The sequence below is a fragment of the Meles meles genome, chromosome 8 (assembly GCF_922984935.1).
Source record: "Meles meles chromosome 8, mMelMel3.1 paternal haplotype, whole genome shotgun sequence".
Taxonomy (NCBI): domain Eukaryota; kingdom Metazoa; phylum Chordata; class Mammalia; order Carnivora; family Mustelidae; genus Meles; species Meles meles.
The window spans coordinates 80,065,270-80,077,867 of NC_060073.1; the positions used below are offsets into that span (position 1 = coordinate 80,065,270).

The 12,598-nt window shown below is 48.3% G+C and overlaps 1 protein-coding gene across 1 annotated transcript; it reads left to right on the forward strand.

Moving 5' to 3' along the window:
• The first annotated feature begins 1,952 nt into the window (after positions 1-1,952).
• IZUMO1R (IZUMO1 receptor, JUNO) lies at positions 1,953-4,565 on the forward strand. The gene is made up of 4 exons (XM_046017111.1): positions 1,953-2,093; positions 2,766-2,954; positions 3,383-3,515; positions 3,647-4,565. Exons 1-4 carry the CDS (start codon positions 1,953-1,955, stop codon positions 4,006-4,008), a joined length of 825 nt encoding a protein of 274 aa, XP_045873067.1. The 3' UTR covers positions 4,009-4,565.
• Positions 4,566-12,598: the final 8,033 nt, after the last annotated feature.

The following is a 12,598-nucleotide window of genomic DNA, read 5'->3' on the forward strand; positions in this document are numbered from 1 at the left end:
TGGGAGGCTGGGCCAGTGATCATCACCACTCCCAAATAAAGCTAGACACCTGCCTCCCGAAACACCACCTGATTCTAGCATTTGACTTTCTGAAAAACAGACCTCCCTGGAGACCCGGACAAGCATCTACCCCTCAGTCTTGAAGGGAACCCACTCAGCTGGTCCTTGTGCATCAGATATGAAGCTCCGCCCCTGCCCCCACCTGAGCCTCAGGCTCCCCGCAGTTAAATCAGGGAGGGCGTTCAGGCTCCCTTGAGTCAGACCACGTGGAGAAGGCGCCAGCCCAGCATCTGGGTCCTTCCTGGCGCTCAGCAGAACTCCATTTTCCAGCGTGATGACTGACTCACGTCTCCACATCAGCCTCGCAGCTGAGCAACCCAGGAAGGGCTCTGTGGGCTTCAAGTATAAAAATGCTTATTGTTTTAGTTTCCTGGCTATCGGTACCACTTCAGTCACTTGGGCTGCTTGTCCCTTGGAGAGGGGACTTGTTTTAGGAAACGGGCAAGGAGAGGGGCTCCTTTTCCAGCATTCCCATCACCTTTGGGCCTCTCCCAAGAGTCCTGTTCGAGTCTGCCAGCCTCTCTTGGTTGAGGACTTCCTTGTGAACACGTCCACTGCCGAGGGCACCGCAGAATACTTCACGGGACAGGGGTCTCGCATGCTCATGGAGGCTGTTCAGAGGGGACTTTCTTGGTTTTGTTGGATTGGGCTTTGGTCACACATTGAAAATCTTGGGTCTCCAAGGCCCTGTTTTATTTCTGGGTCACAGCGTCTGTTTCCCAGCAGGAACCCTGGCACCTGCGAGCTGACAGAGGTGGCTCACTGTCACTCAAGCCACCGGGTGGTGCATCCCAGGTGTCTGAGCCCACAAAGGGCCAGGTGGAGCTGCGGGCAGATGGAGGGCAGGAGGCAGGGACCCAGAGACAAAGGCTTCCCAGGATAAAGGAAAAGAATTAAAGCCAAAAGACTTACTCTGTGCCAGACACAATGCCAAGTCCTTTCTGTGAATTTTCTCCTTCATTTCTTTCCCCCAGCCACCCTGTTACAAAATAGCTCTTTATACAGACAGGCAAACTTAGAAAGTTGGCCACGTTCTCTAGGTCGTCCGGCTGGCCAGGAGCAGGGCCAAGAGCAAAAGTCAGTAGCTGACCAGAGCCCAGGAGCCTTCCTACTACCGGGTCTCTGCTTTTCTGAGAAAGTGAAAGCCTCAAGCTCAGTGAGATGGATGCCATTTAAGGGACGCCACCTGGAGCTCTGTGTCCGCACCTGGGCTGTGTGGAGGGGGCCATAAATGGGCAAGATGGCAGCCTCGCATCTCTGGAAGCAGGAGGGAGCGACTCCCATTTTGAAAGTAAGTATACAGAAAGCACTAGAAGGGGCAGCATCTTTCCTCTGTTCCCCTGCTAAACCAGCTTCTTTAAAGATACTGGATGGTCACAGCTGTGCCTGACACTTGAGTGGGGGCAGTGGCAGATTCGGGCATGGAAGGGCGGCCTGGGGTCTCCATCCCCAGCCTGCGGGCTGCTCGAAACTCAGGTGAGGTCAGGGGTTTTCATTTTCACTGTGATGGGCCACAGGGGCCTTCCTGCAAGTGCTGGGGGATGGTGGGAGCCAGGGGATCTCTGGATGGGTAAAGGCATTGGGACCAGGAAAAGCTCCCAGGCTGGAGCCATTCCACACTGACCCTCCCTCACCTTCGGGCTGGGCTCTTCCTGGGAGTCCCTTTAGGTGTCTGTACATCGCTGGGAGTGGGAGTCGGAACGCTAAAGCATGTCCTACCCGCCCTGACATTTTTTGATGCCACATCTGATAGAGGTCCTCAGAGCAGCCAGAGGGTCATGGTCACTTGAGAGAGCCCTGACACCTAACCTCACTCCTTGGGATAGTGGAGGGCATGGAGTACCTATCTGGTCTCTCACCCAAGCAGGTGTGGCTCCTGTCTGCCATCGGCCATGGATCGGTCATGGCTGCTCCTGTTAGGGCTGTGGACAGTCACACCACCCACCTGGGCTCGGGACAAGCTGCTCAATGTCTGCATGAACACCAAACACCACAAGCGAGAGCCTGGCCCAGAAGACCAGCTCCACAAAGAGGTACAGAGGCCAGACGTTGCCTGGGGGTGGGAGGAGGGGCTGCTTTGGCAGCTCAGGGAAGGGACATAAATGCCACAATGGTTTCTGAACCACCACCAACTCTAACTCCTGTGGTTCCTTGTGCTGGTATTGGGGCCCGAGTCACTGGAGGGACACTGTGGCCGTTTGAGATCATAACTGTTGAGTGCTTCAAAGTTCCCCATCTCTAAGCTTCTGGGCCACTTGGGGAACAGGGGCAGGTGGTGATCCTGGAGGCTCAGCACTGGTTTGGCATAAATGCAAACAAGGTCCTCCTCCTCTAGCCTTCCTACCAATAGGAAGGGGAGACTTAGGACTCTGGTGACCCCTCCCCAAGCCCTAAAGGCAATTGATGGGGGCAGGGCGGAGTTGTGGAACTGGCCTTTCCCTGAGAGCTCTTCTCAGTGCTCCACATCCCCCTGGGGTTCGTGGGGCTCCTCAGCGGCCCCTCAGGAGGTGACACCCTGCAAGTCCAGTCTCTAGAGGACTGCAGCAGCCTGCAGCATGGAGATGCAGGGGCCCTTTGGCTGGGAATTTCCGCTTTTCTTCTATATGGGCGTTGCCAACTTGGAAGCCATCCCCCTTGCCCAGGTCCTCCTCCTTCTCCCGTGTCTTACCAACCCCCATGCCTTTTCCTGCTTCCTCGGTCTTCAGTGCAACCCCTGGCGAGGCAATGCGTGCTGCACGGCGGGCACCAGCCTGGACGCCCACCTGGACCTGCCCTTGCTCTACAACTTCAGCTTGCACCACTGTGGGGTGATGCTGCCAGGCTGTGAGAAGCACTTCCTCCAGGCCATCTGCTTCTACCAGTGCTCCCCAAACCTGGGGCCTTGGATCCAGAAGGTCAGGAGGCTGGGCCGGGGGCAGGCGGGAGGCCGGTCCACGCAGTGTGCTGTTACTGAGGACCTGAGCCCCGCGCTGCTAGCAGAGTGGGCAGTGCTGTCACCCTACAGACAGCGCAGTCAGAGGCTGGGTTGGGACCAAAGCTGGAGAGGCAGCTTCCTCAGGCCCTGGAGAGCAGTGTAGTGGGGAAGAGATGAGAGTTGTAGGAGAAGAGCCCCTCTGAGTCCCATTCTGCCAGATGGACGAAGCTGTGTAGCCAGGGCCGAACAATGGAGCCTCCAAGCCTCCTTGTTCTGGGTAAAGCCCTGCTTATAGACTCCGTAGAAGAATCTGTCCCGAGGGTACCCGGCACAAGTACCCTCCCAGCTACCGATCATCTTCAAGCGATTGCTACTAGCATTCTTGTCACCTGCCATGCCTATATCCAGCTGGACTCGGGCGGGCCGGACGAGCGAATTCTGGAGGCGCCCCTGTGCCGGGAGGACTGTGAGCAGTGGTGGGAAGACTGCAGCACATCTTACACTTGCAAAGCCGACTGGCACGGCTGGGACCGGAGTGGGGGTAAGTGTCGCTCGCTCAGCAGGGCCCCCACCTGGGGGCAAGTGCAAGCCCTCTCTGGTCCCCGAGGGTGAAGGGTAGGGAGGGGTGGGGAGGAGAGGGGGAACTAAGGGTGTGCCTCCATCCCTCCACAGGCAAGAACCTCTGCCCTGCACAGGCCTTCTGCCACCCTTTCCCCCATTACTTCCCCACCCCGGTTGACCTGTGTGAGAAGATTTGGAGTCACTCCTTCAAGGCGAGCCCTGAGCACCGGAACAGTGGGCAGTGCCTGCAGAAGTGGTTTGAGCCTGCTCAGGGCAACCCCAATGTGGCTGTGGCCCGCCTCTTTGCCAGCACGGCCCCGTCCTGGTCCTGGGACCGCCCCTGCACGCTCCTGGCCTTCTCTCTGCTCCTGGCGTTCCTATCCCCAGAGCCCCTTCTTCTCCCACCCGCATTCCTCCTTTCTTGGGCCCTTCCCTTAAATAGAGCAGCACAGGCTGGGGGCCGGAATCACTGAGGCTTCAGGAGCTGGTGCCCAAGCACTGAACCTTCCGTTCTAGCTGCCCCCATCCCCCACCATCCCACTCCGCTCTGTTCTGTCTTCCTCTGCCTGGAAGGCAGCAGAGGCTGGGAGCGCCCACGTGACCTTCTCCCTTCGCCTTTACGGGGCCTGTGTGACTCCCATGTGGGGCTCCAGGCCCTTCTCCTCCAGGGCGTGCCCACCTCCTTCCAGGGCAGAGCTGGCTGTCACAGCCCCGGCCTCCCGTCCCACCATGGGGCCTCCAACAAAACTGCACTTGACCTTCCCACTCTGTGTGACCCACTCTGTCCTAGCCCTATGGCGGGGAGCCAGTCCGCCTGCTGCACTGACGTCTCAGAGTTGGCTGCGACCTAACTCCTAACAATTAGCTTCTTCACATGTGCCAGGTCCTCTCCTTACCTCCTCAGAACGCCTCCTGGTGGGAAGATTTTCAACACCCCCTCCCCCTAGCCCCCCTAAGCCCTGTGCCAAACAGAGGACCCAAAGCCAGGGTAAGGATCACCCAGACCACTGGATTTATCTTGGATACAGGATTAAAGCCCCTCAAATGCTTGAGGCATTTCCTCTTCTTTTTTTTTTTTTTTTTTTTTTTTTAGTTTTTTTTTATTTATTTGAGAGGTCAAGCGGTGAGAGAGCACTTGAGTGGAGGGGGATGGGGAGAGGAGAAGCAAACTTCCGGCTGAGCAGGGAGCCTGACACGGGGCTGGATCCTAGGACTCTGGGATCCTGACCAAAGCCTAATGTGGACGCTTAACCGAGGGAGCTTCCCAGCTGCCCATTTCCTACTCTTTTAACCCCAGATTCACAACACACAGCTCAGGAATTCTGGAAGCCAGGGCTCTATTCCAGTTTTACCACTTTCTATAGGACTTTTGGCAAGTCCACTGGCCTTCAGTTAAGACTGTCTGTGCCTCCCTCTCCTCTAAAGGCATGATGGAGTTGGACTCCATGATTTCTTAGCTTACAAAAAGGAAAAGGGAAAAGCCAATGCCACCGTTGGTGGGGCTATGGTCTGTACTTCTCAGGCAGTGCCACACCATAAAGCACAAGATAGAAGTCAGAACTGAACCAGAGAAGGGGCACTGGGCAGCCTTCACGTCCCTTCTGTAAGTGGCATGGGAGCTAATCCACCCAGCCAGAACGTTCCAGAACCAGAAGCCCAGCAGCTTCTCAGCATAGATGGCACCTTCCCTACAACCTTTCCATTGACAAAGAGGGTTTCTAATATGTCAGCCCATGGCTTTTCTGACAATTACTCATTCTTACCAGACACCAGTAAGCCTTGCTCATAATTAGTCTATGTCCATCCCTCCATCCTTACCCTGAATGTGCTCCTTCACTGAACAGACCCTATCACAGCTTGGGCACTCGGGTTCTCAAACCAGTGAGGACGGTCCTCCTAAGTGAGGTGCTCAGAGTCTGGAGTAGAAGACCAACACTAGCAGTGGACACAAAGCGCTTCGCTGGAAGCCTGCGAGAACAGGGACTGGGCTGTGGGTCCTCACAAAGGGGGTGATGCCTGAGCCCACTGAAGAGAGGTCTTTGCAGTAAGCACAGGAACAACAACAAAAAAAGGCTAAACAAAAACCGGCCAGTCCTTAAGACCCCAATGATCTGAAACAGGAACTTTACCTACTCTTAAGTGAATCAAGAAATCGTGGCTTCAAAAATACATATAGGTAAAATTTCTTAAGAATTAAGGACTTGGTTTTTCTCTATCTTCACTTAATAAACTATCACTTTACTAAAAAAAAAAATTAAGGACTTGAATGAAGTGTCTGAGGATATGTGTACAGTTCTAAAGCTGAGAGTTACATGACTTTTTTAAAAGTAGGGTCAGGGGTGGGAGGTTGGGGCAACCTGAGGGTTTTGAAGGGTCAGGGGTGGGAGGTTGGGGGAACAGGTGGTGGGTAATGGGGAGGGCACGTTTTGCATGGAGCACTGGGTGTTGTGCAAAAAGAATGAATACTGTTACGCTGAAAAAATAAATAAAATGAGAAAAAAAAATGCAAAAAAAAAAAAAAAAAAAAAAAAAGTATTTTTTGGTAAAAATATAAAATTAAGGTTAACATTGAGGTAGCCCAAACAAGACCAGTTCTGGGAGCCCTAATGACTGCTACTGTTTATTGATCATTTACTCTGTGCCTGCGGCTCTGCTAAGCTCCTAACATGCATTAGCTGATCTGATCCTTCCAAAAGCTTTGAGAGTCACCCTTACACACACCTTTCAAGTTAAGTCAGACATATGTGGGTTTGAAACCAGGTAGGTCTGACCCCACAATCCCAGCTCATGAGTCTTACACAGAACACCCTGGCAAGTGGCACTGGGGCAAATGTAGGGAGAGGGGGCAGGCTTATGTCAGGTCATGGTCAGGAAAGAGAGACTAAGCTTTCTCCCTGTCTGTGTTTAGAGGAGTGACGGTTTTCAGTAGTGGAATAGGATTGTTAGATTTGCAGTTGAGTGATTTGTTTCAAGCAGAGGAGGGAGACAAACCATAAATGACTCTTAATCTCACAAAAAAAACTGGGGTTTGCTGGGGGGAGGTGGGGTTGGGAGAGGGGGAGGGGGTTATGGACATTGGGGAGGGTATGTGCTATCGTGAGTGCTGTGAAGTGTGTAAACCTGGCGATTCACAGACCTGTACCCCTGGGGATAAAAATACATTATATGTTTATAAAAAAAAAAAAAAGAATTGGAAGGGGAGGCTAACCATAAGAGACTATGGACTCTGAAAAACAACCTGAGGGTTTTGAAGGGTCAGGGGTGGGAGGTTGGGGGAACAGGTGGTGGGTAATAGGGAGGGCACGTTTTGCATGGAGCACTGGGTGTTGTGCAAAAACAATGAATACTGTTACACTGAAAAAATAAATTAATTAATTAATTTTAAAAAAGCCCCCTAACAGAACAACAGAGCCCCAGCCAGTCAGCCCCTTAGCTCCAGGGCTACCACTTCCTACCATTTCTGGATTTAGCTATGAAAAAGTTACAAAAGGCGGCTTATCTTTTCTGCCACACAGATTACCTTTTTGCTCTCTATTCTGTTACTTTCTTAATCTTCTGATCTTTTTAATTTTGGCAGTCCATTTTTAATTTCCAGGAGATTTTTTTTTTTTAAATTCCCTTGGTCTTCACAACCTGCTGTTTTGGTTTTATGGCTGTTATTTCTTCTCAAATTTCACTGAGGCTCTAATTAGAATTTTTTAAAGTCTTTTCTTCTAGTGTCTGAATGACCTATTTCCACCAAAGGCAATCTGTTATCTTTATCTTCATCTTCCCCCATGTGTCGCTAGTTTTCTCTGTGTCTGGTGACCTTGGTTGCGTATCCACATCCAAGAATGATGAGCTGGTTTGATTTTTTTTCTAGCTGGTATAGGTTTCCCGGGGTGGTGTCTGAGACTCTTTCTCCTACTAGCAAAGCTGATGGGGAGTTCTGGGTATAGGGCGGAAGGCTTGTTGGCTAGAGGACAGCTCCTGAGTGTGGAAGTAAATGAGAACAAGAAAAGGCTATTTGGTCGGAGCTTACTGTAACATGGAAGTCAGCCACCAACACTTGGGTTTTGACAGAGACTCAAAAGCAGATACAGAAGGTTTTAAAGCTTCAGATATGCCCTAACTGAGGCTATTGGCATGGGGAGGCTGTAGGCAGGCTAACTAGAAGAGGGGCATCCTATGTGATTGGTTAGAAATGTGTACTTGGCTTTCTCTGACTGATCCTCAGTTGGAAGTAAGGATAAAAGTTAGGGAAGCTGTCACTCAATCAAGTCCTGTCTGTCTGGGACCAATTGCTAAAGGAGTGATTGTCTGGCTTCCTGCGCTTGTGGTTAAAATAGTGCTCCAGCCTCCTGTAAATCTGATTTAGATAGCAGCTGGCTTTCTGGAATGATTACTGCAGAAAATGGATTAAAACTACTTTTCTATACACCCAGCCATCTTCCACTTGTATGTGCAGTCTTGTGTGACAGAGTTGGTGGGAGCTATATGGACAGTGGACCCCTCAAATACTGGAATAAAGATGGCTCTCTTTAGGATGCCACACCATAAATTTCACCATACATGAAGCTTCAGCGCTATCTAGGATTTGACTTTTTGGAGAAGACCCCATCTGGGGGTTAAAGTTGGGTTACCTGAGCTCCAGATTTGGGTAGAAGACATGGGGGTGATCATGTATAGACTTCCTCTCTCTGCCCCTCATGCCTGCCAACACTGAACCCAGAGCCTCTCAGAGGTTCTGCCCAGAAGATGAGCTCCTCCTTCACTGAAGCTGCCTCTTCCATTTCTTGCGGCCACCTTGTTCCCTTTGGTGGGCTTCCATATGCCATCTTCTAAATATTTATTGAAATCTCTTATTCACTGGTGATTTCCTTCATACTCTTTCATAAAGGAACATTGAGAAATATTTTGGTGACATCCCAGTAATTCACTCCACCTTCTGTAACCAGAAACTGCAGGTTTAAAAAATATAAAGAAAAGATTACAAGGGGGCCAAACTGGAGACAAAGAGGCTGAGGTCAATGTACAGGATAAAACGTGCAGGAGGGGAATGACATAAGAAATGCAGATGGTAGGAACTCCATTGTGAGTAAAGTTCTAGGAGGCATTAAGTTAGACTACAGGAGAGACTGTGAGCCAGAATGTGGCAGACTCGGAAACTATTAGGAAGATTTTAGGAAATTTGGACATCCTTGTGTATACAGTGCCACTAAATACATAGAAGATGAAATGTGGGGGAGAGAGAATGATCACAAAGGAAGCAATAGCTTGGATAACTCGATTCTGATGCTCCCATTCATAAGAGGTGTTTTACCTAGCCTAGATTGTACCAGGTAGGTCTTGGGTAGAGGACATTCCTTCCACTGGATGCAACCCATTGACTTTTCCACTATGGGACCATCAAACCCTGTTCAAGTCCTTTTTCAGAGAATGCTGGGAAGCTCTGGGTAGCAGGTGAAAAACAAAAACATATATGCTTCCCTTGTTTTAAGATTCTTTTTTGACTAAGTTTCCTCAGTAAGTCTTCATATCAAAGTGGGAAATTCATGATGGCCTGACATGCGTGCACTGAGATCTTGTTCCCAGACCAACGTCTGCTACCAGAAAAAGGAATGCTGAGAAGCCACCCCTTCCATTCCTCCTCCACCATGTCCCTGCCCACTCATTTTCCCACCCCATCCCCACTGACCCCCTCCAAAATAATGACTACTTCCTTAGATATTTCCTGTTGTCCCATTGGTTTTGTTTAGGGAGGGGGATGGAACACACAGATTTGGAGATTATTCTGGTGTCCAAGGCAGATGTCTTTCACACCAGATCACATTCCCCAGCTCTAAGCCTTGACGCAGTTGAGTGTCCAGTGTCTTCTTATATCTCAAATGGTCAATATTCCTGCCAACAAAACCAGTCACTTGATTTCATTGTCCATCTTTTCTTCTGTTCTGCTCACATCCATCCTCAGATTTACCCTCCCACAGAACCAGAAAACACTTTTAGTAGTGCTTTTGCTACAAATGAACCAAAAAGAAAAACCTGAAGGAAGACAGAGGATTTCCCAGAAAGGAGAGACTGACCATAGGCTTAGAGATGCTGGTCAGATGTCAGCATAGAGCTATTTATCAGACAATTGGCTTGGGGTACATTAAGAGAGGTCAGAGCTAGGGATAAGAATTTTGGAATCACTTCTCTGGAAGTGTTATTTGAAGCTGTGGAAGTAGACATGTTTTCTAAGAAAAATGTAGAGAGAAAAACAAAAAGCTTGTGGAAAATCCCTAACTTACAGTTTGGAGAGGACAGGGGAAATGAAGCTAGTCAAGATGCAGGAAAGCAGAAGCTAGGGATAGAAGAGAAATGAAAAGAACTGTATCTCAGAGGGATAACATCAAATCCTGAGTTGCCATCCATATATTAATTTACAAAAATTATTGATTTATTACTCTATGCGACACTGTGCTGGTCCTGAGGCTTGAGGGACAGAGTATACAATGAACAATGACTAGACTATATATAAAAATAGGATTCTGCCCCATAACTTGTAACAATCAGCCCCAGAATTCAGCTACCGCCTGTGGGAACCAGTCCAAGAAGTCAAACTACAATCCATAATATCCAGTTCAGGAAGCCAAAAAAAAACCCCTCTAACAATTAGCCCCCAATGACCAGAACTTGATTAATTACTGACAACTTCTCTATTTTTGGCCCCTGTTTCCAACTTAGGACCAATTGGAGAAAGCCAAATATGCGTCCATAACCAATCTCATGCAATGGCTCATTTCTGCTTAGTCACCTAAGCTTCCCCTCGCTAACAGCATCAAATCAGGGCATACCCAAATCCTCTTTTTTCCACTCTTCTGCCTGCCTTTGAGTCTCTGCCAAAATTCAAGTGATGGTGACTAACACCCTTGTAAATTAGTCTTGCTTGTTCTCATTTGGTTGGTCTTCATTATTTTCACAGATAAAATAATGAGTGAGGCAAACCTGATTCCCATCCTCAGGGAACTTAGATAGTAATGAGGAATACAAAAATATGAGTAGGAGCACCTGGGTGGTTCAGTGGGTTAAAGCCTCTGCCTTCAGCTCAGGTCATGATCCCAGGGTCCTGGGATCAAGCCCTGCATGGGGTTCTCTGCTCCGCGGGAAGCCTGCTTCCCCCACCCGCACCTCGCCTGCATCTCTGCCTACTTGTGATCTCTGTCTATCAAATAAATAAAATCTTTTTTAAAATATGAGTAAACAATAATAAATAAATAAATACAAATGAGACAATTGTTTGGAAGGAACGATATACAGGACACGAGAGATTGGGGAAGGTGGCTAATCTGGATGAGAGAGATATTTTAAAGGAGGAGGAAGTTTAGGGAACATTTTGAGGACTGAGGGGCATGTTTGTAGGATAAATGAGGTTTGTAGGATAAAAGGGCTATTGGACGTAAAGTTAAAAGAGAGCTGAAGAGTTGAGAGAATGAGTTTAAGGAAGTGTGAGTCATCCATGGCATAAACACAAAGATTGACCTTGGCGAGGAAGTGGGACAAGGAGAAGAGAAAAAAATATGAAAAGGTGATTTCAAATCAAAATACTTCAAATATAAACCACTGACTAATTACATTAAGATTTTACTGTCTGCTAGGAGTTTAGATATCCAGACTACTGGCCTAGAGGGAGTGTTCTGGCCAAAGCATTAACCCCGGGCAGCTGCTCCTCGTAACCAGTTTTCAAAATTCACAGCCCAGGCAGTTTGTCTGTCTTAGACATATGGTTAGTGTAAATTTTCCAGAGGATTGATATCTACCCAAGGGTGAGATTCAAAAAACTGAAACAGGATTATTTTCAGGGTCAGGACATTTTATGAATAGAGTGGCTAAGAGTTAGTGCCAGCAATGAAAAATCAAAAAATTTAAATTCATCCTGACCTTTTCCAAGCTCTGCGTGTATCTGCAGAGACAGGGGTTATAGTCCTGATCCCAGAACCGCCTCTGACTGTGAGGTTGCTGGTCTCAGGTCCTTTGATTCCCACTTCACAGAGGAAAAACCTAGAATTTAACAGGCTCTGATGATTTCTAATCAAAAGTGAGCTTTGGGAGGAAGGAGTCGTTTTCCCTGGAGCGGATCCTGGCATCTTAGCAGAGAGCTCCAAAAAACCAGATCGTAGATGGGAACAGTGAGGAAGAGCCCATTTCTCATCAATGGTTAGGTTTAGAGTTTATCCTTCATGGACATAAGCCAAACATGGGGGTTTTCTTGCCGTCCAAGAGCATCAAAATAGCCATACCAAGACATTAATAATATATGTTGCTATGTTTTCATTATTAAGTAAAAGGTAAAACATCACCCAGTTCTTGACCCATTTCCTAGCCTTGGTCCCTCCAGGAAGATTCAGAGGTGGGGGTGGAAATATTTGTCTTGCACGTGACTTAATTTTTAAAAGTAACTGACAAATTGATGGTGTGTAAAAGTAATGAGTGAGATGGAAATTGGGATGAATATTTTCATAATTTTGATGAGAAGAAATTTCTCAAGCCAAGAACTACAAAGTAAAGGATTAATAGTTACTATTATTTTTAAAAGGCATAATAGAAAGGAAAGGGAAAGGGATTTTTAAAAACATCATAAGAAAAGGTAAAAGATAAATGAAAAGAAGAGGGAAATATCTACAACCCACACACATATATATAGATGTTAATATTTTTAATATAAGAGTTTTTAAGAATCAATATGGGGTGCCAGGGTGGCTGAACTGGTTAAGCCACTGACTTTTTTTTTTTTTTTTAATATTTTACTTATTTAACAGACAGAAATCACAAGTAGACACAGAGGCAGGCAGAGAGAGAGAGAGAGAGGAGGAAGCAGGCTCCCCGCTGAGGAGAGAGCCCGACGCAGGGCTCAATCCCAGGACCCTGGGATCATGACCCGAGCCAAAGGCAGAGGCCTTAACCTACTGAGCCACCCAGGTGCCCCAAGCCACTGACTCTTGATTTCAGCTCAGGTTGTGATGTCAGGGCCATGAGATTGAGCCCCACACTCATCACAGTCTGCTTGAAATCCTCTCCCTCTGCCCCTCCCCCGCTCATGCAATC